Source organism: Megascapheus bottae, chromosome 1 (assembly GCF_031878675.1).
Source record: "Megascapheus bottae isolate mThoBot1 chromosome 1, mThoBot2.hap1, whole genome shotgun sequence".
NCBI classification, from domain to species: Eukaryota; Metazoa; Chordata; class Mammalia; order Rodentia; family Geomyidae; genus Megascapheus; species Megascapheus bottae.
In genome coordinates this window covers 23410652-23434333 of record NC_143509.1, presented here as the reverse complement: position 1 = coordinate 23434333, position 23682 = coordinate 23410652, and the positions used below count along the sequence as shown (strand labels likewise).

Here is a 23682-nt window from a genome sequence, read left to right as displayed (position 1 = left end):
CAGATTTGAGAAGTGATCTGATTGCATGTTGTTAAAAAATTTAAACATTTTTTTTGCCAATCCTGGGGCTTGAACTCAGGACCAGAACACTGTCCTTGGGCTTTTTCAAGTCTAGTGCTCTACCACTTGAACCACAGCACCACTTCCGGCACTGTGGTACTGGTGAATGGAACTCAGGGCTTCGTGCATACTAGGAAAGCACTCTACCATTAGGCTACACTCCTGGCCCCTGACATTTTTATGTTTAAGAAAAATGTCCTAGGTTGCCCTAGAGAAAGTGGGTATGATGTGGCAAGTGACTTCATGTTCACCTGATGAATGAGGGCAACAGGACAAAGGAGAAATGGAGAGAGATGAATGTGTTCAGGATATATTTTGGAAAGATAACCTACAAAACATGTTGATGCCTTATATAAAGACTATGATAGAGAAGAATCAGTCTGGTACCAGTGGCTCATGCCTGTAATCCTAACTACTCAGGAGGCTGAGATCTGAGGATCACAGTTCAAAATCAGCTTGAATGGTAAAGTGGATAGGAATCTTCTCTCCAATAAACTACCAAAAAAGCCAGAAGTGGAGCTGTGGCTCAAGTGGTAGAGTGCTAACTTTGAGAACAAAAGCTCAGGACAGTACCCAGGCCCTAGATTCAAGCTCCAGGACTGGCACTACAAAAAAAAGAAAAAAGAGAGAAGAATCAAAATTTGAACACCTTATACCTGCACAGTCACCTTGTAAGGTAGAAAGATTTGGGAGGGACCAGATTTTTTTTTTCGCATTAAACTTTGTTTTAATGGGCCTCAAAATTCTGTGACAGATTTTTGGTCACGTTGTTTCCATTAAAAACTACTGATTTTTACAAACGAATAACTTAAAACTGCCACACCAAAAAAATGGTCCACAAAACATTTTTCCTTTCCTTCGGAAGGTTTTACGATGCCTTGTTATCATTACCCAGTCTTTTCCTATTAAACTTAAATGGCCAAATGAGATAAACAGTTCTGCGACCTTTCTTCCACCACTGGTGAAGACTGAAGTGGCAGGTGTTAGGATAATATTCAGTTAGCCTTCTGAGCTTTCTGGGCAAACTTGGTGACCTTGCCAGCTCCGGCAGCCTTCTTGTCCACAACTTTGATGACACCCACAGCAACAGTCTGCCTCATATCACGAACAGCAAAACGACCCAGAGGAGGACAGTCAGAGAAGCTCTCCTCACACATGGGCTTGCCTGGAACCATGTCAACAATGGCGGCATCACCAGACTTGAGGAATATAGAGCTTTCTTCCAGCTTCTTACCAGAACGGCGGTCAATCTTCTCCTTCAGCTCAGTAAACTTGCAAGCGATGTGAGCAGTGTGGCAATCCAGCCCGGGGGCATAGCCAGCACTGATCTGGCCTGGATGGTTCAGGATGATCACCTGAGCAGTGAAGCCAGCTGCTTCCATGGGCAGATCATTCTTGCTGTCACCAGCAACGTTGTCACAGCAGACATCTGTGACTGACGCGTTCTTGATGTTGAATTCCACATTGTCCCCAGGAAGAGCTTCACTCAAAGCCTCGTGATGCATGTCAATGTCACTTCAGTTGTGACATTGGCAGGAGCAAAGGTGACCACCGTGCCAGGCTTGAGGACACCAATCTCCATTCGGTCCACGTGGACGGTGCCAATACCTGAAGTAGTCAGAACATACTATTATTATGAATGGTGGCCTTTGTTTACCAAATCAGTCTGAGAAGTTTTCAGATATCCAACTTACCTCCAATTTTGTAGACATCCTGAAGGTGCAGGCGCAAAGGCTTGTCAGTGGGACAAGTTGGTGGCAAAATGCAATCCAAAGCCTCGAACAAGGTGGTTCCACTGGCACTGCCATCTTTACAGGTGACTATCCATCCCTTGAACCAAGGCATATTAGCACTTGGCTCCAGCATGTTGTCACCATTCCAACCAGAAATTGGCACAAATGTTACTGTGTCAGGGTTGTAGCCAATTTTCTTAATGTAGGCGCTGACTTCTTTAATGATTTCCTCGTATCTCTTCTGGCTGTAGGGTGGCTCAGTGGAATCCATTTTGTTAACGCCAACAATGAGCTGTTTCACATCGAATGTCTAAGCCAGAAGGGCATGCTCACACGTCTGCCCATTCTTGGAGATACTAGCTTCAAATTCACCAACACCAGCAGCAACAATCAGGACAGCACAATCAGCCTGGGATGTGCCTGTCATCATGTTCTTGATGAAGTCTCTGTGTCCTGGGGCATCCATGATGGTCACGTAATACCTGCTGGTCTCAAATTTCCACAGGGAGATGTCAATGGTGAAACCACGCTCATGTTTATCCAAAACCCAGGCATACTTGAAGGAGCCCTTTCCCATCCCAGCAGCCTCCTTCTCAAACTTCTCAATGGTTCTCTTGTCTATGCCACTACCTTTGTAGATCAGGTGTCCGGTGGTGGTGGACTTGCCAGAATCGACATGTCCAATGACGACAATGTTAGTATGGGTCTTTTCCGTTCCCTTTTTGGCTTCAATTAGTGGTGTTTTTCACAGCACCTGCGTCCTGATGGCAAACCTGTTGCGAAAAAGGGGACCAGATTATTTTTGTGGGGCGAATTAAGGAGATGATGTATATACATGTGAACTATGAGATTCCTTCTAGACATCCAAGGAAAGACTTCGGAAGATGACATTGGCTGTGATAATAGTGTTTTCACTGTTGCATTGAGGAAATAGGGAAAATGACTAAAAGAAATCCAACTTAGAAAGGAAGTTGCATGTGAAAGAAGCTGAGAGAGACACAGTGTGACAGCTAAAATGAATGTAATATTTAGGAAGATTTGCTCTGTTTGGAGAGGGGCCATTAGCTAGAAGACGGAAGGAAGAGATTGAAGCATATTTATTTCTATGAAGGGAGAGATGACATCTTACAAGACACAGGAGGAAAGATCCAGAATTGAGTGGAAGGCTGGTTTATAGAAGGATCAGGGACTCTACCCATCACCAAGGAGTAGGGAAAAAAGTGTGGATATGTGTAAGTGTGTGTGTGTGTGTGTGTGTGTGTGTGTGTGTGTGTGTATGTGTGTGTGTGTGGTAGATTTGGGGCTAGGAAGATGATTTCTATATGTTCTAGAATGATGAGATCAGGTCACCAGCCAATGGTGGTGGGCATGACAGGGCAGCGTTGTATAGTTGTGGGGGTAAAAAATTGATTATGTATGTGGGAGACAGAATCTGGAGACACAATACAATATTATACCATGCTATATGCAAACTCCAGAGCCATGACTGGGGATTTAGAATGAAAATCCACATCATGATTGCTCACGTGTTTTCCCCAGGAAAGTTTTGGAAGTCTAGTTCTTGTGTGGAGGTTGTTCTTGCATGGAGGCGAGTGAACAGTGATTGGTGACTTTATTAGAGTATTACAGTGAGCTTGTGTGCAGGATTTCAAGTAGGAATCATAGGAGGGTAGACATTAGGACATAAGGGAATGATGAATGGGAACAAACAATAGGGCCAAGATCTCTAGAAAGACTTATTGCTGAGAGAGTGCTTAACTAAGTGAATAGAAATCTACTGGTCAGCTATTAAAATGCCAGCAGGCTTGCACCTCAGCTCAAGGTGATTTTTTTTTATGTGATTGTTTGGAATAGGAGCCTCTGTTTTAGACAGCCTCCCATGAGATTGCAGGTGCAGCTCTGGTGAAGAGTCTCATGTGACAGCAAGTCGTTGTATCTGCACATGAGCTTGTGTAGCAAGGATGGTAGCACCTGGTGGCTAGCAAGAAAGTGTAGGGCTAGCAGGCAAGCGCTTTCTTCTGTTCCCAGTGCTCCTGTGGTGGCCATGTCCCTGGCTCCCACCTGTTATAAACATTGCTTTTGGAGATTTCTGAGCTTGTCACAGTCATGGTCTGGTGGCCTGGGACAGTGCATAGCATGACAAAGCTCCAGGCATGGCAGGACCCTCTGTGAGAGTGTAAACTCAAACAGCATTCAGGGGGGAAAAAAAAACCAGGTAATGGGCAGCCAAAGCTGTGCTGAAATGTATGGGCATCCAGTGGAGTGAAAGGGACTGAAAGATTGCCAGGCCAGGCGTCGGTGGCTCACACCTGTAATCCTAGCTATTCAGGAGGCTGAGATTTGAGGATTACAGCTCAAAGCCAGGAAGGGCCAAGAGACTCATCTCCAATTACTCAAAAAAGCCAGAAATGGCACTGTGGCTCAAGTGGCAGAGTGCTAGCCTTGAACAAAAGAAAATCAGGAATAGTGCCCAGGCCCAGAGTTCAAGGCCCAGGGATGGCAGTAAATAAAACAGATAAACTAGAATAAAAAATAAAATATTGCCAGAACTTGCTTTAGAGGGCATTCATCACATACTATGTTACTGTGTGAGCTGTAAGAAAAGCAGTCCTCAGAGGAGAACTAAGCTTAAATATTTTTTAAATAAATTTTAAAAAGACTTTATAATTTGTTCAGATCTAATATAGAATTTATAAAAAAGAGGTGAAAAATGAGCTGGGTGCTAGCGGCCCACACCTGTAACCCTAGCTACTCAGAAGGCTGAGATCTGAGGCCAGCCTGGGCAGAAAAGTCTGTGAGACTCTCATTTTCAATAACTACCCAAGCAAACAAACAAACAAAAATGGAAGTGGAGCTGTGACTCAAGTGGTAGAGTGCTAGCCTTGAGCAAAAAGAAGCTCCAGAACAGTGCCAAGGTGCTGAGTTCAAGCCTAAGCCTGGCACAAAAAGAAATAAATAAAAAGAGGTGAAAAATGATCAAATAATGTCCAGAAGAGTATGTTAGAATGTAGCTAGAGTATATTCCCTGGAACAATAATCCTAACTGTTAACATAAGTATGCTTTCATTGTTACAAACATTTGGTTTGATTTAATCCCTAGAATATATTACTGCCAAAGAAAATCTCAATGACAAGAACTAACGTGTGGGCTTCTCTTAAAGCTCTCCCCTTTTAACTGCTGACTTACTACTGGTAGCGGCTGCCACGGAGTGGACTCTTTTTTATTACCACTGTCATCAATCTCAGTGGAATTCAAGGCTATCTGTTCGTAGTCACTCTTGGTTTATTTCTCTGCTGGTCGCAATACACATGTGTGAACAAGAGAGCAGAGCTTCAGAGAAGCCACATTTCCACTGGATGACAGAGCGGCATGATTGGATCCAGGGAAGAGTTTGTCTGGGCTTCTAATTTAGTGTATATATGTATATATTTTTTCCTACCAATGCCCATAGAAAACAGAAATATAGTGAATTCTCCTTCAAATGCTTTTGCCTGAGCAGCTGAAGTTCTCCAATATTTTCTTTTTTTTTTTTTTTAGTTCTCCAGTATTTTCCTCTAACTCCTCAGGTGTTCTGTTGCTTCAGGTTTGCAAGCAGAACCATGAGGGAAACAATCTTTGAAGGATCATGAAAACACCTTCAAATCTAGCATTTACATGAAATAATGCCTTCTAATGGAAAGACTTTTGGACCAAAAAAAAAAAAAAAGAGAGAGAGAGAGATTCAGAAAATATAGGTGGAGCCCCGGTTCCAACATCATCTAACCCTTGGCTCAGTCATTTCCTTTCTTGGTCTTGGGTTTTTTTTTTTCTTTTTCTTTTTTTTTTTTTTTTTGCCAGTCCTGGGCTTGGGCTCAGGGCTTGAGCACTGTCCTTGGACTTTCTCAAGGCTAGAGCTCTACCACTTGAGCCTCAGTACCACTTCCAGCTTTTTGCTATGTATGTGGGGTACCGAGGAATTGAACCTGGGTCTTCGCGCATGCTAGGCAAGCACTCTACCACTAGGCCAAACTCCCGGCCCCCAAAGATCTTGAGACTTTTTTTTTTTTTTTTTTTGCCAGTCCTGGGCTTGAGCTCATGGCCTGAGCACTGTCCTTGGACTTTCTCAAGGCTAGAGCTCTACCACTTGAGCCTCAGCACCATTTCCAGCTTTTTTTCTATGTATGTGGTACCGAGGAATCGAACCCGGGTCTTCATGCATGCTAGGCAAGCACTTTAACCACTAGGCCAAACTCCCGGCGGTCTTGGGTTTTTAACTCGTGCAAGGAGAGAGATCTAGTCTGTTCAGCAGTCTATTCTGCATGCAAATAATGTCTCCAAGGACCCGTGGGGAAAGGTACAAAGGAGAGTGGTTGCATGGAAGATTATTTGTTCTAGGCCATGAAGCTTTCTTTGGAGAAGGATTTCTGCTATCAAAAAAAAATTGAACTGTATGATTAGAAATGTTCTTTAAATATTTTGCCCTGAAGTTCACTTAAGAATGAATATTCTGAATTCACAACAGTGGTTTCTAAACTCTTGGATTCTGAAATATTTTTTGTCATGCACTTCTAAAGTAGAGGTTCATGAACTACATGTGTTTTGTTAGAAAACATTATATATTGCTTATTAAACATTTCTGTCAAAATGGAAATCTCAAATAATTATGAAACTTTTAAGGTAAATCACTAATTTACCTTCAGCATTAAACAGTATTGGGATTACAGGCATATGCTACCACATCTGACTGTAATTGTTAACTTCCTACTAACACAGTAGTGTGTACATATTTTAAATATTAACAATATTTAAACAAAGATTAAGTGAACATTCTATAGCTCTAGGATTTCTGATTAATAGAGTCACAAGATATTAAAAGATAACTCAAGGCTGGCACTGGTGGCTCATACCTGTAATCCTGGCTACTCAGGAGGCTGAGAGTTGAGTATCATGGCTTGAAGCCAGAAATGTCCACAAATCTCTCAACTTTAATTAAGTACCAAAAAGCTAAAAGTGTGGCTCAAGCCGTAGAGTGGTAGACTTAAGCAGAAAATGCTAAGGGGCAGGGCCCAGGTCTTGGGTTTAACCTCTAGCACTGGTAAATTAAATAAATTAGAGTTTAAAATTTCAGATAAAACAACTGGCTCTGTTTGGTTTAAGCAGAAAGGTTTTACTGAGCTAGGCTGTGGTAGCTCACTCTTGTAATCCTACCTACTCAGGAGGCTGAGATCTGAGGACTGGTATATGAAGCCTGTCCTCGCTGGAACGTTCATGTAACTCTTATTTCCATCAGTCTCCCTTAAAAAAAGAAAAAGCCCTGAGTTCAGGCCCTAGTACAAGCACACACACACACACACACACACACACACACACACACACACACACACACACACACATACAGTTTTCCTAAAAAAGATAGGCGGTTTGCAGATCTCTGGAAGACCAGAAAACCAAGCTGGGATGTTTCAGGTCCTAACATTGTCTTCCTTCCCACAGCACAGCCTGCAAAACACCCCTAGTGCTCTGCTTTGCTAGAACTCAAGGCCTGGGCTCTGTCCCTGAACTTTGGTGCTCAAGGTTTGAACTCTACCATTTGGGTTACAGATCCACATTCCGCTCTGTCCTGGTTGATTGTCGGTAAGAGTCTCATGGATTTTCCTGCCTGGGCTGGTAGTGTCCTGAGTAGCTAGGATTACAGGTTGACCCTTCTGTATCTGGTTCATGCTGGATTTTGCCCTGCTCTGCTTCTTAGCATAGAGATGTTGAGACCAGCTACCGGAAACTGCGGCATGGTTGTTCTAAATCCTGTCTCCACATCCCCCAGTCGGCAATGTTTTGGCTTCTGGTCTTGGGGTGACCCAATTGCCTAGTAACCATGATCTTCTGGACAATCTCATGAGGCTCCTTACAATGGAGGGGGTGCGTTGTGGCCCCCCTAGCTACAACTTTTGATCAGGAGCAGGGCCACATGGGATGGCATGACTCTGTGTTCTGAACAGGAGACTTGACGGTTAGCAGGCACAGCAAGTAAATGACATGGGGGCTGGAAGGCAGATGGACCCAGGTCAGGGGGGGTGGAGAAGACAAGGTTTAGCTCCAGGTGAAGTGGAGCCGTTGAACTGCAGTCACTGTCTTCCATCCAGGACTAGGAGGAGGCTTAGGGCAGGAGGAAAGGTCTGCAGACACACTGGACCCACAGTTGTGAGCCCAAGCTGACCGGGCATGGCTGATCTGTCACATTCCCTTTTATTCCCAGCGCACAGCAGACTACTCCACCGGGGCGCGATTGCAAGAATCGTTTTGGTTGTGTTCAGTGTGTTGCTTGTTTCTGCTTAAGAATTTCTGGAAGCTCACCTGGGAAGACTCAAACACCTGGAAGGGTATCCACCAGCAGGGGGCCTCATCTAGAGACCTGTTCACCTGCTGGGCATCTGGGGTGGCCTAGATCAAAGGTTGTGGGGGGGGGCATCAGAGATCCTGGCTCCCATGGGCCCTGAGAAGCACTCGACAGGGGACACAAGGTGAGCAAACGTTCCAGGAATCCTAGGTGGAAACTGCAGGAGCTTTTTGTGTGTCCTGATACTGGGGCTTGAACTCAGGGCCTGAGTGCTGTTCTCAAGCTTTTCTGCTTAGGGCTAGTGTTCTACCTCTTGAGCCACAGATCCACTTCTGGCATTTTTTGGTGGTTAATTGGAGATAAGAGTCTCATGAACTTTTCTGTACCAGCTGGCTTTGGACTGCAACCCTCAGATCTCAGCCTTCTGAGTTCCTAGGATCACAGATGGGAACCACCAGCACCCAGCTGCATATTTTATTTTACCTGTAGTTCCCATGAGAAAAGGGAACAAACACAGATGGTTGAAAATGTGGTGACAGCCTAGAGGAAGCAAGAGTTAACCTGGCGGGTGGGTTAAGTTGTCAGAGCAGAAACATATGAGGATAAAAATTGGTCCAACATGAATTTGGGTGTTATCTGGCTATTCCTTTATTAGAGTTAACAATGGCATGTTGCTTTGTTGTGAGTTAAAACCACAACAGAAAGTTCATCCAGCTCCACCTGTTACTGGTTAGATCACCTTGAAAATTCACTTAACTTTTAGGAATATTAGTTCAATGAGGAAAAACATGTCACTTAGCTATTTATAAAATGAGAGTGATATGAACAAAATGCCAGAATAGTGCTTTATGCAGGTAAGCACTTAACCAAGAGTCATTTTTTCTTTTGTAGTTATTATCATCCTGGAAAGCATTAGGAAGAAGGCTGAATCCAAGATGACATTTGAAGGCTGAATGTGATTTTGATTGCCAGAGAAAGTAGGTACGGGAGAAGAATTTTGAACTGAACAAAAAAATGTAAAAGGCTATTTTTGTTTCTACTTTATAAGTGACATTAATGTCTTCTGCCTTTTGTTTTGGAAACCAGAGAGTTTTTTTTTTTTAAGTCAAAGGATTGAAAACACACACACACACACACACACACACACACACACACACCCATAAAGAAAAGAAACAGTAATTCACTAATAATATACCACCACAGGTATTCTCAAGTCTAGACTTTTCACAATTTTTATAGACTAAATAATCTTCAATCCTTCCTTTCATAAATCACTGAAGTACCCTGCTGAAGAATATAAGTGTTCTTGAATAGAGAATGAAGTCCCTGGAGTAAAGTCCAAGAGAGAACTGAAATCCTTGCAAACTTATGATGTGAAGAACTGGCCTTTAGATTTCAAAACCCTCATGATACTGGACAAAAAGCTCAGCCTAATAGGAATCGGGAGATTGAACTGATAAAATGTGGTCTGAGCTATGCCATCAGTGGAAGGCTGATATAAACATTATCATATCAAAAATGAAAAGGAGAGCTTCCATCTCATTTACTCTCTGAGTCAAAGATAAAAGTATATGCCCAGAAAGTTCTCCCCAAAAGGCCAGCCTCATTCCTGTCTACTATCTACTATTTTTCTTCCAGAGGGTAGGAAAAGTCAGGCTGATAAAATAATGGACACAAAATTGGTCATTATACTGGAGCATCTGACAAAAAGAAATATATGCTTATTCTGGGAGGACATATCTCCAAATAAATTTAAATGTGTTTGCCTCAAAGAACCTTACTGAAAGTAAACCCAGACATTCAAATTCTAAAATACAAGAAAGCCAGGCATAGTAGCTCACACCTGTAATCCTAGCTACTCAGGAGGCTGAGATCTGAGGATCAAGGTTTGAAGGCAGCCTGGGCAAGAAAGCCTATGAGACTTTTTTTTTTGTGGTCATGGGACTTGAACTCTGGGCCTGGGCACTGTTTCTAAGCTCTTAAGCTCAAGCTAGGGCTCTACCATTGAGCCACAGCACCACTTCCAGTTTTCCGATGGTTAATTGGATAAGAGTCTCACAGATTTTAGTCCCTGGGCTGGCTTTGAACCACAATCCTCAGATCTCAGCCTCCTGAGTAGCTAGGATTAACAGGCATGAGCAACTTTGCACTTGGCCCCATGAGATTCTTCTCTACAGTTAAAAACCAAAAGAGCCAGAAATAGAGCTGTGGCTGAACTTGTGGAGTGCTAGCCTTGAGCACGAATGCTCAGAGTGAGTCCAAGCCCCCCAGGACCAGCATACACACAGAGAATAAATAAAATACAATAAAATACAGAAGAACAACATGTTTGGCCAGTGGTAGGAAGATACAAACCCAATATTAGATCCCTAGGAGCTTAAAATAATAAAGTGTCAACAAAAGAAATAAGTTTAACTGAGGTCTGGTTGGTGGCTGAGCTTATAATTTTAGCTTCTCAGAAGGCTTAAATCTGGAGGGTTCCAGTTCAAGACCAGTCTAGACAGAAGTCTCTGTGATTCTATCTCCAGAGTAGACAGTAAAAAAGCTGAGATGGCAGTGTGGCTCAAGTGAAAGAATGCCAGCTAGTGAACAAGCTGAGTAAGCACCAGGTCCTGAGTTCAAATCTTGGTACTGTCAAGAAAGAATTTAAAGAAATTAATAAAGAAAGAAAGAAAGGAAAAAAGAAAGAAAGAAATGTTAAAATATTTGGCAATTTAACTGTGGGGAAAAAATAGAAGAAAACAAAGCAATGTGAAATAGGAATTGGATACCAGATGCAATACTCCTTACCTGTAATACCAAAGGCTCTAGAGGCAGGGGCTAGGAGGATCATGGTTTGAGGCCAGCTCAGGCAAAAACTTATGGAGACTTCATCTCAACTGAAAAGGTGGGCATGGCATGTTATACCCATAATCCCAACTACAGTGAGATATGTTAGAAAGACTGTGGTCTGAGACCAGCGAGGGTAGACTCACAACGTGACCTGGCTCAAGTGGTAGAGCACCTGTCTAGCAAGTATGTGACCTTGAGTTCAAAATCCCAGTATTGCCAATCAAGAGGCACTTACTATATAAGTGGTACAAATTATATAAATTAAGAAATTGAAGTAAAACTTTAACTGGCAGGTAAAATAGCATATTAGACACAACTAACGAGAGATTTAGGGAATCTGAATATAGACTGATGGAATTATTCAGAGTTAAGTACAAAGGGACCATAAAAAGGATTTATGAACAAGATGATAAAAACATGATAACAGAGCCAGACAAGCCAGCATAGACATCTAGTCATAGAACAAGGAAAGTGAGTTGAAAGTCTGTGAGTCAGTGTTAAAAAGATAATAGCTGAGCTTTTTTCTAAGGTTATAACAACAAGCCTCATATTTAGGAAGTAAAACAATACCTGAGCAAGATGTTGATTAAGCACTGGAGCAAGGGAGTTTGCATTCCAAGAGGAGAGATAATCGGAGTTATAGGAAAACCCAGCATGGTCAGACAAGGGAGGCTCACACCTGTAATTCTAGCTACTCAGGAGGCTGAGCTCTGAGGATCAAGGTTTGATGCCACTTAGGGAAAAGAAAGTCCATGAGATTCTTTTCTCCAGCTTATCACCCTCAAATACTGGGAGTGGAGCTGTGGCTCAAGTAGTTAAGAGCACTAAATAAATAAAGAAAAAAGAAAAAAGCTCAGGGACAGTGACCAAACTCAGTTCAAGACCTAGGACTGTGAAAATAAAACAAACACCCCTCTCAAATAACAACAACAACAACCAAAAAAAAAAATACAGCATGGGAGGTAAAGCTGCCAAAGGAGATTGGTGATGGGGTGAGATTGCATCCAGGGGGAAGAATGATATCAGCAGTTAATTGGGACAGGAAATGTTTGTCTTGGATCTCAGTAAATGGGTAGTCCAAGTATGTGAAGAGAGGCATTCAACACCATACTAGTGGCTCTGCTTTCCTAAGGCACACTTTGGATGTCATTGAGATCCTTTGCTTATCTTCCAGATGAAGCCCTAAGATTGTGTCTTTCATTCAAACCTTCCACAGTATGTGCCCATCTATTTATTCAAGTCTACTTTCCAGAAAAGATTAGGATTCTTCATGCCTTTGGGGGACCTCTTCTGTGTCTCCATTCCTCTTGCTTTTTCCCTTTGAATGCAACTGAAAATTCATTTCTAGTGTTTTGCCTCTTGATTTCGCTTTGATTTTCTCCCCCGCACCTTTCTGTCTTTTTGTTGGTCATGGGGTTGAACTCTGGGCCTGTGCACTGTCCCTGAGCTCTTCAGTTCAAGGCTAGCACATGGAGCCACAGCACCACTTCCTGTTTTTTGGTGGTTAATTGGAGATAAGAATCTTATGAACTTTCCTGCCCTGGCTGGTTTTGAACTGCCAACTTCAGATCTCAGCCTTTTGAGTAGCTAGAATTACAGGTGTGAGCCTCTGGTAGTGCCTCTCTTCTCTTTGATTTTCTTGTTATTTTGTCTTGCTGGCATTGAACTCATGATTACATATGTGTGCCACCACATTAAATTCTGTGCTAATCTTTGGGTCTTTTTTATTTTATTTTTTCTTTTGTGAGTCATGGGGCTTGAACTCTTGGCCTGGGGGCTGTCCCTGAGCTCTTCAGCTCAAGGCTACAACCCTACTCCTGGGCCTAGGCATTGACCCTGAGCAATTCAGCTCCAGGTTACTGTCTTACTCCTTAAGCCACAGCCCCATTCAGGTTTCCTAGTGGTTAATTGGGGATATGAGTCTCGTTCTTTAGTGCCTGGGCTGGCTTTGAACAGTGATCCTCAGATCTCAGCCTCCTGAGTAACTAGGATTACAGGCTCACGCCTGTAATTCTTTATTTTTAAACTTTCTCTTTAACTATACAAGAGGTTTCAATTTATCATGTCAGTTCATGAATACAGTGCATCTTGATTAGTCTCACTCCTTCTATCACCTCCTTCCCCCATTTGCTCTAATCCCATCCATCCTCTTCAATAGTTTGGAGTAGTATTTTTAAGAAGGGTTTAGAGAGGGCATGGAGTTTGGGACAGTGGTAAGAGTGCTTGCTTAACATGCACAAAGACCCAGGTTCAATTCCTCAGTATCACACATATAGAAAAAGGCTGGAAATGGTGCTGTGGCTCCAGTGGTAGAGTGCTAGCCTTGAGAAAGCCCAAAGGCAGTACTCAGGCCCTGAGTTCAAGGCCCAGGACTGGCAAAAAAAAAGTGTTTATAGAGCTTGTTTGGAACATTTACTATTAAAACTCAGTACATAATCAGATCATCCTATTTCCAAAAACTCTTGGAGTTCCAATTTTATCACTGGCAGCCTTCTAGTACAGTAGCCCACAAAGCAGATAATTCAATAGACCAGTTCCTTAGTTCCTTCTGGGTACAATTGATTCTCCGTAGACACTGTTTCTTTTCCAATCTCAGAACCGTGTTGTGCTTCCAAGTCTTCATCTTTGAAAAGATTATGAAACATTTGCTATGGGACATACATCATTATTTAATAGAGAGAGAGGTAGAGGCAGAGAGAGAGCGAGCGAGAACGTTACCTCAACAGTAATGTTTCTGGGAAAAGTAAGTATAAATCAAAATATTAGAAGTCAAATCATATTTTAAATGTCCCAGGGGGACTCATTATTTAATAAAATAGCACAGAGCGAATAATTGTATTGTGATGTGGGTTTTCATAAAGCAGGACAACACCTGTATGACACTCTGGCATGGTTAGAGGACTTTGCTGCACAGAGAAGTTTGAAGGTTGCCAGGTTCTGCCTTGGACCCAGGTCAAAGTAATGAAGGCCGAGGGTCTTGTTACAAGGCAGTCTCATTTGTAAGCTGTCTCAGCACAAATCCTACAGTTAGTGCTTTAAAAGGACGTGAAGCTGGGTGCTGGTGGCTCGCGTCTGTATGCCTAACTACTAAGGAGGCTGAGATCTGAGGATCGCAGCTCAAAGCCAGTCCCAGCAGGAAAGTCCATGAGACGCTTCTCTTCCATCAACCACCAGAAAACCGGAAGTGGCACTGAGGCTCAAAGTGGTAGAGTGCTAGCCTTGAGCTGAAGAGCTCAGAGACAGCGCCCAGGCCGAGTTCAACCTCATGACTGACAAAAATAAAAATAAAAAGTAAAAAAGATGTAGAACATACTTTGGGTAGGTGTAGATATTCGCATTAACCATAGTTACTTGAGTGGAGAATGTGAATGCATCACATGCATCCGTTTTTCAAGTCTTTAATCTATGGGCAGGGGTCTAGACTTTCAATAACTGAAAAGAAGGGCAACAAACAGGTGTATGAAAAGTGAAAATAAAAGGTGCCCCACAAAACAGTAGAAAGAACAAATAGGGCAAGGAGGAAAGGAAAGGGCACTTATTCTGTGAGAAATCTGTTCTAGGTGAGCTGTGTTTATGGCTTCCTCTTCACCTGGGGTGTTAAACCTGTGGTAACCTAGGGACCGCAGTCCTCTGAGCTGTCCAGTTGTCTGCAAGTCTCTGTGGCTTCCTTTGTGTGTGGCCCAGCTGGTGGCTCACACCTGTGATCCTAGCTACTCATGAGGCTGAGAGCTGAGGGTTGAGACTCAAAGCCAGTTCAGTCAGAAAAGTCTTCCACACTCTAGCTCTAATGAACCAGTAAAACACTGGCTGTGGAGCTGTAACTCAGGTGGTAGAGCACCTGCCTTGACAGAACAAAAGCTAAAAGCCAGTGCTCTGGCCCTGAGTACTTGTGAACACACATGTGCACACACACACACACACACACAAATACATAGTGAACCCACATATGCACAAAGCTTTATCCTCTATGTCAAACTACAAAACATTGGAGCTTGGGCCTCTAAATAGTTTCATTTATTAAATTTCTACTAGATACTTTGCAAGCATCATGTAAATCTCTGAAATTAGGCAGCTGGTAGAAAGTAGTATTGGGATTTGCATCCTCAGTGGTTTGACACTTAAGGTCTTAGAATCCTATCCTGCTATCTCAGTGGGTAGCAAGAAATCCGAATGAGGCCATCTTTTCCTGCAGTGGCATTGGGGACTCCCTGCACCTGTTTTTTACACATTCATTCTGTTTGGGAAGGAAAGACCAAGTCCGCCAGGTGGGTGAAAATGACCCATGCTAGACTGAAGGCATACTCTTCTTCAAGACGCCCTAAAAGCTGCAGGGAGAAGGAAGGCATGTGAATGGGAGCCTTTCTCAGGAGGGAGAGGTGCATGGGGTGCCCTGGCAAGGAGGGGTTTCCTGGGGGAGGAGGGGTGCCCTGGAAGGAGTGCCTTGGGGGAGGTGTTCCCTGGGGAAGGGGGTGTCCTGGGGGCGAGGGTTTCCTGGAGGAGGGGGCGTCAATCACACTCGTGTCTCAGCATCACCTCCAGCCAACACACCTGGTTGGGTCAGAGATTCTATTACTGGACAGGACATGGAGCCTTTATTTTTGTGCGAATGCTGGGTCTTGAACCCAGGGTTTGGAGCTCTTGGTTGGCTCCGTCATGCCACGCAGAGCTGGTGCTCTACCCGTTGGGCCATCCCTCCATTTCCGAGGTACACCTTTTTAAAGGAACAGAGTCATCCCCTTAACCACTCCAGATCAAAGCCGAAAGCAGGGTTTGGAGTGCGGTTGGAGGAGGTGCAGAGTGGAGGGCCAGGCGGGAGGTTGGTCTGCGGGCAGGCAACTCCGTGAAAATGCCGTTTTGATGAGGCGCATCAGCCTGCTTGCCGGCCTGCCTGCCTGTCTGTCTGCCTGCCTGCCTGCCTGCCTGCCTGCCTGCCTGCCTGCCTGCCTGCCTGCCTGCCTGCCTGCCTGCCTGTCTGTCTGCCTGCCTGCCTGCCTCCCTGCCTGCTTCCCTGCCTGTCTGTCTGTCTGTCTGCCTGCCTGCCTGTCTGTCTTGTCTGTCTTCCTGCCTGCCTGCCTGTCTGTCTGCCTGCCTGCCTGCCTGCTCGTCTGTCTGGGGCGCAGGCGCTTGCGTTTCTGGTGACGTGCAGGTACTGCCCGGAGGGGCGACCCCGCTGGGCCCTGCCTTCCCGCGGACACTCGATCCGAGGCCCTGGGGTCCGCGCCGGCGCGCGTACACTCGGGTGCCGTCTCCCGCGATCGCGTGTTCGGTGCGAGGATTCCAGGCGGCCCGGGCGTCGTTTCCTTCAGGGCAAAGATTGGAACCCCACGAAGCTGCGCCCCGGATCCCAAGCCAGGAGAGGCCCCGGGAGCTGCTGGGCCCGCGCCGGCCTCCTCCACCCCGCTCGGGGACCCCGGGGCGCGCCGGCCGCTTCCCACCTCGGGGTCCGGGCGCAGGCGGCGGCGTGGGAGTTGCGGCTGCCGCGGAGGCCAGGCGGGGGCGCCGCAGACCGGGCGGTGCGGCGCGGGCGGGGAACGCGAGCTGCGCGTCCCGGGCCACCGCGAGACCTCGGCGTGGCGCCGGAGCCCGCCGGGGCTTCGGCCCGCAGGCTACGTGCGGGGAGCGAGCGTCACCCAGCCGCGTCCGCGTCCCCATCGGGGCGGGCGGTCCGCGGAGCTGCTCTGCGGGAACGAAGGACTACGAGCCACGGGCTGGCAGGGGCCGCGGAGGTTTCCATTATAAACCCATATTCAGTACCACCACCACCACCACCACCATCGTCATCACCCTATCATCCCCCCCTTACAATGGTGTCTGGAATCGGGGGTGCGGGTGCCGGGGGAGCCGAGTCGTTCAACCGAAGGACGCGCGGAGGCATCTGGGCCCGAAAACGCAAATTACAAAAACGGGAGAGGTTTACGAGGTGGAGGAGGAAGCGGGGCGGAAAGAACACGCGCGCCCGCCGAACCCCGGCCCGGAGCGGGGCGCGCCCGCGCGGGTGGCGCGGGGATTTCGCTCGAAGAGGAGAGAGGAGGGCGGCGGAGAGGGGGGCGGGCAGCCCCACGCTGGAGTCCCCGGGGGTCCTGGACGCCCGTGCCGCCCACCCTCGGCTTCGTTGCGGGCCCGGCAGGGGCGGTAGCTTGGAGTTCACACCTGGGTTGGGCTCGGCCGCGGGGCTGAACCCCTGGGCCCCCCGCGTTCATGTAGGAGTGTGTGCGTTTCTCGAGCGCGTCCGCCCCAGATCTGGAGCCCTGGCACACACTCGCGCCTCCGCGTTCCGTGTGCGTGGAGGCTCAGCAGGGTGGTTCAAAGTTTTGTGTGTGTGCGCGCGCGCGTGGGGTGTGCGCGCGCGTCTCCACCCTCCCGGGCGCCCCTCCACCCACCCGCACCCCGCCCGCCCGTGCGGGGCGAAGTCGTCCTATAGAGCCGTGATAAATATCCCTGTTGATCACTTGATTGATTACCTCCCGGAAAGGTCACGCGGGCGCGCAGTAATTTCCTTTTGCCTAAGGCTCTCTTTTCACTTTTACTCCCGCACGACAGCTCGGAGTACACGGAATCTTTATTTATTTATTTTTAAAATTTTAACCCCTAAATGCAACCCCTCCCGAAAACAATGCACACAAGAAAAATCGAATAAAATCAACTGGAGACCTTTCCTCCACCTCCCCCCCCCCCCAGCTTGCTCCCTCTTTTTCCAGCTGCTCCCCCTCCCTCTCTCTCTCCCTCCCTCCTTCCCTCAGCGGCCAGGGCTCCCCGAGTCAGACGCAGTCTGGACACCCTGTAATAGATGAGCGCCCCGCGAGTAAACTCGGGCGTCCCTTGGGCCTGCATTTCATGTCTCCGACTCTCTCCCCTTCTCTCCCGTGGACTGAAAATTCGGATTTAAACCACTAGACAAGCTATTAATTTAGCTGGGCTACCCAGGGTCCTGAACTCAATTAATTTCTAATAATTATAGCCCAAGGGGGCTAGATAGATCTCTCGGCCTCTTTCTTTTATTGCCGCGCCACGCCACGGAGGTCAGCGTATAATAATAAAGTGTATATTTTGAAAGCGATCTCCAGAACAGTGAGTTATTGCAATGAATGGAAATTGTTTCCATTTTGGCTAATTGAGCCCCTGGCCGAAAGCTGGAGCTCTGAGACTAAATAGAAGGGGCTGTTTCGTTTCAACATGAAGAAACCCCTGCTCTGGGCACCCAGCGAGAGTTTAATTTCTTAACAGCCAACCTGAAACCCAGCGTTGGGTAAACAGTATTAATAATTGCATTACAATGATTAAATTAATCTTGCTGGTAGCCAGGTTGCGATTCAATAGCACGATGTAAAAGTTCACTGCACAAAGATAATAGGCCAAGAAATCCCACCATCCACAATCCCAACTCTCCCGAAGGCTCGGTGGGCTCGACGCGAAGGCGGGTAGAGCGGCCTCGGCCCGGGTGGAGGAGGCCGAACGGGCCTGGAGGGGTTCTGCACCTCCACATTAACCCCCAAATCAACCCCCCTCTCACCGACTGCCGGTTCAAGGGACAAAAGCCAAACCCACGACGCAAACAAGCAGACCCTCACCGCGAGGACTGGTTCATTTTGTTTCCCCGCAACGAGGTAAAGGCCTCTGGGACGGCCCCTTCCGTGGGGAGCCCACGCAGGGCCCCACGCGAGAGCCTGAGGCCGGGCGGGGGTGCTGCGGGCCGCGAGGAGGCGGCGCCCACAACTTGTTGGAGGCCTTTGGAAAAAAAAAATCCCAGAGCAGGGCCAGCCTGGCAGTCCCCGTCGGAGGTGTCGCCAGGGGAGGCGAGGGCACCTGCTCGGGTCTCACGGTTGGGAGTGGGGACAGGTGGCGGTGACAGGGCGGAGGAGGCCCCGGGGAGCGGCCTCCTGCGTCCTGCACTTGAACCGGCCACTTAGCTCTTCCACGGGGCACTTAGAGCAGGAAGCCAGGGGTAGAGGAAGAAGCAAAGCAAGAAGACAGGACAGGAAACCCAGCTTTGAAGTTGGGGTGGAGGGGAGGAGTGGATGGTATTGTGAATCCGTTTTCTTTACAAAGAATGATTTCTTTTCACGAAGCCTTGGCCTGCGGGACACAGAAGACGTTGCATTTATTATTTCAGTTAGAGGAAGTCTCGTTCACTCCTCTGAACCTCTCCTGGAAAGACCACAACCCGGAAGACTGCAGGTGTCCCATGCCCCCCCCCCCCCTTCTCTAATGGAAGTCTGAAAGACAGGGGCCTTCGCATTTGGGGTTCCTTCAATGATCGGATTGACTTCGGTCTTCCCTCCCACGTCCTCCCTTCACAGAATCCCCCTACCCTGTTAGTCCACCAGGTGGTTTATAATTTCCTCCGTAGAAACAGTCCACCTGTAAGTCTTGCATTTAATCCCTGGCTTTCGGAACACCAGCCCTTCTACAGAATTCCTCTAGAGTCTTCTTTTACTTCCTCTCTCCCTCGAGAGGACGTGAGCCGAAGTTGGCAGTTTAGTTCCATCCACTCTGCTATTTTTTTTTAATGCCCCTAGATTAAGAAGGTGAAATAAAATGTCCCAGACAAAACTCTCCTGTCCCCTCTTTGATCCTGGTGAGCCCCATTTCAATTCCTAAGAAGGACAAGACCTGCTAGGTTCTTCTAGGCAATTCTCCCCCAGAGACTTCTTAACTTCAACCAGAAGCAGCTTTATGAACTCCTCTGTTAGCCCACCTTCTTTTCCTACAAATTTTGTCTCCTTTCCAAAGACTTAAAGCCTCATCCCCCTCCTCATTCCGCGCCCTGCACCCCGCTTTTTCCTGAGCACAGCAGTCACTCCAGTTATTTAACCCAAGAGCAAATGGCAGTTTCACACAGGAGGATTGTCTGTGTTATACACATATGGGAACTCACACTCAGAAGACTGGTGGGGCTGGCCGGCCAGGTGTGAAGCACACAGACTTGTGTGCACCAGGCCATGGGAGCCAGAGTTCCAGGAAAAACCCCAGGTCTTCCCCTCCAGTTGGGAAGACCACAGTTCCTGCCGACCTTGTGTGTGGGCATCAGTGCTTTCCCCTCTGGGAAGTTGTTTCGCTAGTGTTCAGTGGAATTTCCTCCTTTGCCTCCCCCTTTCCTTCCTCCCGTTTCAAGGTTACACACCCAAGGTCTCTCTTGGGACCTGTAGCTTGGCTCTCCAGGGGCCAGTATCTTCCAGTGAAATGCCCCCGAATTACACAGCTCTGAGGGAAAGAAAAATGGCAGGCATCTTTGGTCAGGGTGATTCCTTTAAACTCTGATTCTCATAGGCATGCATGTTTTGTTTTTGTTTTTGTTTTTTTTTTTTTTTTGAGGAGGGTTAATCTTATTATTGCCCCTCTCACCCTCCCTCCTCCAAGTCCTTCCTTTGACCGTGGATACCAACAGGTGCAAGTGGGTACATTCAGTGATCTGGCTTCTCTTCTCTTGCCTCTGCCAACACCGATGGTTCCTCGCTCCCGCTTTCCTTTCCCCTTTCCTTCGAGCATCAAGGATGTGTGCTTGCAGCACAGAGCCTGAAAAAGATTGTAATTTTCTTTTATGGTGTCTGGCAGGATTTGCAACAGATATTAATGGAGACATAAATAGCACATGGAAGGTATTGAACAAAACTGTTTAATGCAAGGAGGTTGTACCAAGAGAAAAATCTATACCGAGTTCAGATTGATTCATACCTTGAACACATCACCTCCCCCACCCCGGGAATGCCTCATGTCTGCAAGCTCACCTCATTGGTGAATCCTGTAATTAAAGCAATTCCCAACAAGGCATTTCTTTCCTCCTCCTCCACTTCCTCATCCCTTCTCCTAATTCTTCTTCTCCTAATTCTTCTTCTCCTAATTCTCCTTCTTCTTCTTCTTCTTCTTCTTCTTCTTCTTCTTCTTCTTCTTCTTCTTCTTCTTCTTCTTCTTCTTCTCCTCCTCCTCCTCCTCCTCCTCCTCCTCCTCCTCCTCCTCCTCCTCCTTCTCCTATGGATTTCCCCCTCTTCCTCCTCCTTGTGACCCCAGAGGTTGGAGGTCTAAGCGAGTGAATAAAATGGCAGGCCCGCTGAGTGCCCGAGAGGCGACCGGCTGGGACGTTGGGGAGGCCGGAAGGTGACCGCCGACCTGGGGGAAGACTTAGAGGTCTTGGGTGTCAAAGGCTCAGCAGCCAGTGAGACCTGGGCCTGGAGGAGTTGTCTTCACGTGGTGGGCTGTGGGAAGGTTCCAAGGACACCCACGAGTGTTTGGTATTGCCCCTAAGATGAAGCAAAGACAGATTTATCCGCTTCCAACTCTGGAAGCGGAAGCCGCAATTATTTCAGCAGAAGTAGCAGCCGCAGCAAGCAGACTTCTCAAGTTCAAGATGCTTCTCACTTTTTCGGGATCCTTCTCCCACAGTCCAGCTCTTCTAGAGTGTTTTATTTATTTTTTTAAGTAGGGAAGAAAGATTTATTTTGAAGTTCTTTTTCCCTCCCTCCACTTTTAGGTTTGCCCATCGATGTAGAAAATATCTTACAATATATTCTGCTCTAACACTAATAGTTATAATACAGGCTTATTGGTGATTCAACACAGACTCGAGCCTCGGCCCAAGACTTTTCATTTCTTTTTCTTCTTCTTTTTTTCTTTTTTGGGCGAGGTGTCTGCTCCCTCCAGCTCCCCGCGGGCTCCCCGCCCCCCCCCCCCCCGCCGCCCTCCCCGCCGCTCCCTTTCTCCGCCTCCTCGGCGATTGCCATCTGACAAGATCTCCAAATCAAAGTGATAAATCGCTCCAAACTTTTTTTGGCGGCGCTGAGATGTTGGAGGGGCGTCTAGCGCGCATGTGCGAAGGTGTCCAAACTGACAATGCTGGAGAGATAGCGAGTGTGGACTGAGAGAAAGGGAGAGAGGGAGGGAGAGAGAGGGAAAGAAGGAAAGACGGAGGGAGTGTGTAAAAGTGAGTGTGCGAGAGAGAGAGAGAGAGAGAGAGAGAGAGAGAGAGAGAGAGAGAGAGAGAGAGAGAGAGAGAGAGAGGAGGGAGCGAGAGGGGGAGCAAAAGAAGGAAAAGATCCAAGAAAAAAAAAAACCCCAACCACACACCAGCGGCTGCAGGACTGGGCACAGCATGAGATCCAAAGGCAGGGCGAGGAAACTGGCCACAAGTAGGTGCAATATCCCTTTTCTATTGGCTTTCCCCCTCTCTGCCATCTTGCATATCTGTCTCCGGCGCGCGGGGAGGGCGCGCGGGCGGCCGGGCGCGCGGGGCCGGTGCGGAGGGCAGGCGCTGCGCACCCCTGGAACCTGCCGGCCCCAGCCCTGGCGCCCCGGCGCCCGCGCTCCCGCCGCTGCTCTGGGCGGCGGAGGAGCCCGGGCCGCCCCAGCCCCGCGCTCCGACCAGCTGTGGCGGATCCCGGGGTGGGGGGTGGGGTGGGGGCGGCCGGATCGGGGTGGGAGGGGGGAGAGCGCGTGAGAGCGGGGGTGGGGGAGGGCGCCCCCTCCCCTCCCCTCCTCCTACCCCTCCCTCCCCGCCCCGGCGGGGGAGAGTCGTCTCTGGCCAACCAGCAGGTCCCGGGTGCGGGAGGCGGGGGAGCGGGTGGGGGAGGCGGGCCGGGGCCGGGAGCCCGGCGGGGCCTGGGTTTGTGTCTGGGGGTCGGGGGTGGGCGACGGGCTCTGCGGGCCCCGCCGTGGCGGCGGCGGCGGCGGCGGAGTTGGGAAAAGTTGCGAGGCGGCTCTGGAAGTTGCCGGGCGGGCTGCGCCGAGCGGCGGGCGCGGTAGTGGGCGCTGTGCGCCTGGCCGAGCTGGGCGGCGTGTGTGGCGCGGCGGGAGGACGGTGGAGGGGGGGCGGGGAGACAAAAGGGGGGCCGCGATCGCGGGCCGGGGGGGCACCGGCCGAGTCCCGCTACCGGCTTCTCCGAGCCTACGGCAGGTGGGAGGAGGAGAGGCCGCGGCGGCGCGTGCGGAGCGCGGAGTGGCGGGCGCGCGGCCAGCGGGGGCGCCGGGCGGCCGGGAGGGCGCGCTCTGACCCGGAACCCGGGGACCCGGGGGACCCGCGGCTGGCGGGCTCCGAGGGACCCCCAGGGCGGGCTGGGCCTCACGCCCTCCATCTGGGGCGCAGCTCGGGCCCGGGTCAGCCGTTCTCCCCGGCGCCCCCTGCCTGCCCGGCGCGGAGCTGACCCACTCACGCGGGACCCTCACCCCCACTCGCGGCAAAAGTGTCTGGGGCCGGCGCGGACCGCGTTGGGGCGCCTTCGACGCACTCGGCCCGCGGGCTGGGTTTGTTCAGATGTTCGCAGTCCGCGGGGAGCGGGGAGCGGGGAGCGGGGCTCCGGAGCGCCCGCCGGCAGTGCCAGTCCAGCCGGAGCGGCAAGCGGAGGGCGCAGGCCCCGGGGCCGCCCGAAACCCAACTCCAGCCGCGCCGGGGTTGGCCTGGGAGACGAGATCGGGGTGGCGGCGGCGACGACGATTTTCCGTAGTCGAAAGTCCCCAGCCTCCCTCTCCGGCCCCCGGTCCCAGAGTTCCCGGGACGGTCGGGGGTTCTCCGCGCCCGCGGCCCGCTGCGTCCTCGCCGAAGGCGCACGATTTCCCGGCCCGGGAGTCGGCGGTGCAGCCGGGCCAGAGGCGGTCGTCCCGGGCGCCGGTCCAGCGCTCCGTTCACGCCCCATCCAAGCACCCCCGCACTCCCTGATGATTTTTATTATTTATTTACTTATTTTCCTCTTGGATCGCAGTGGGAAGCCGAAATAGCTCACTGGGTCGTCATCGGTCGCTGTCGCTACGTTTCTGTT

The 23682-nt window shown here is 49.0% G+C and overlaps 2 protein-coding genes across 2 annotated transcripts in view; one reads left to right on the top strand and one right to left on the bottom strand.

Moving 5' to 3' along the window:
* Positions 1-1052: 1052 nt before the first annotated feature.
* On the bottom strand, positions 1053-16591 carry LOC150068509 (elongation factor 1-alpha 1-like). Its single transcript, XM_090328770.1, is given in 4 exon segments — positions 1053-1573; positions 1576-1668; positions 1755-2519; positions 16033-16591. Coding segments are annotated over 4 exon segments (1935 nt in total). The 3' UTR covers positions 1053-1055.
* A 5070-nt stretch (positions 16592-21661) lies between these two features.
* LOC150068506 (histone-lysine N-methyltransferase MECOM-like) overlaps positions 21662-23682 on the top strand; it is a 277305-nt gene continuing 275284 nt past the window's right edge. The window contains exon 1 of the mRNA XM_090338630.1: positions 21662-22059. Coding sequence (XP_090194756.1) covers positions 22023-22059 — 37 coding nt within the window. The 5' untranslated portion in view covers positions 21662-22022. The remainder of the gene's footprint in view (positions 22060-23682) is intronic.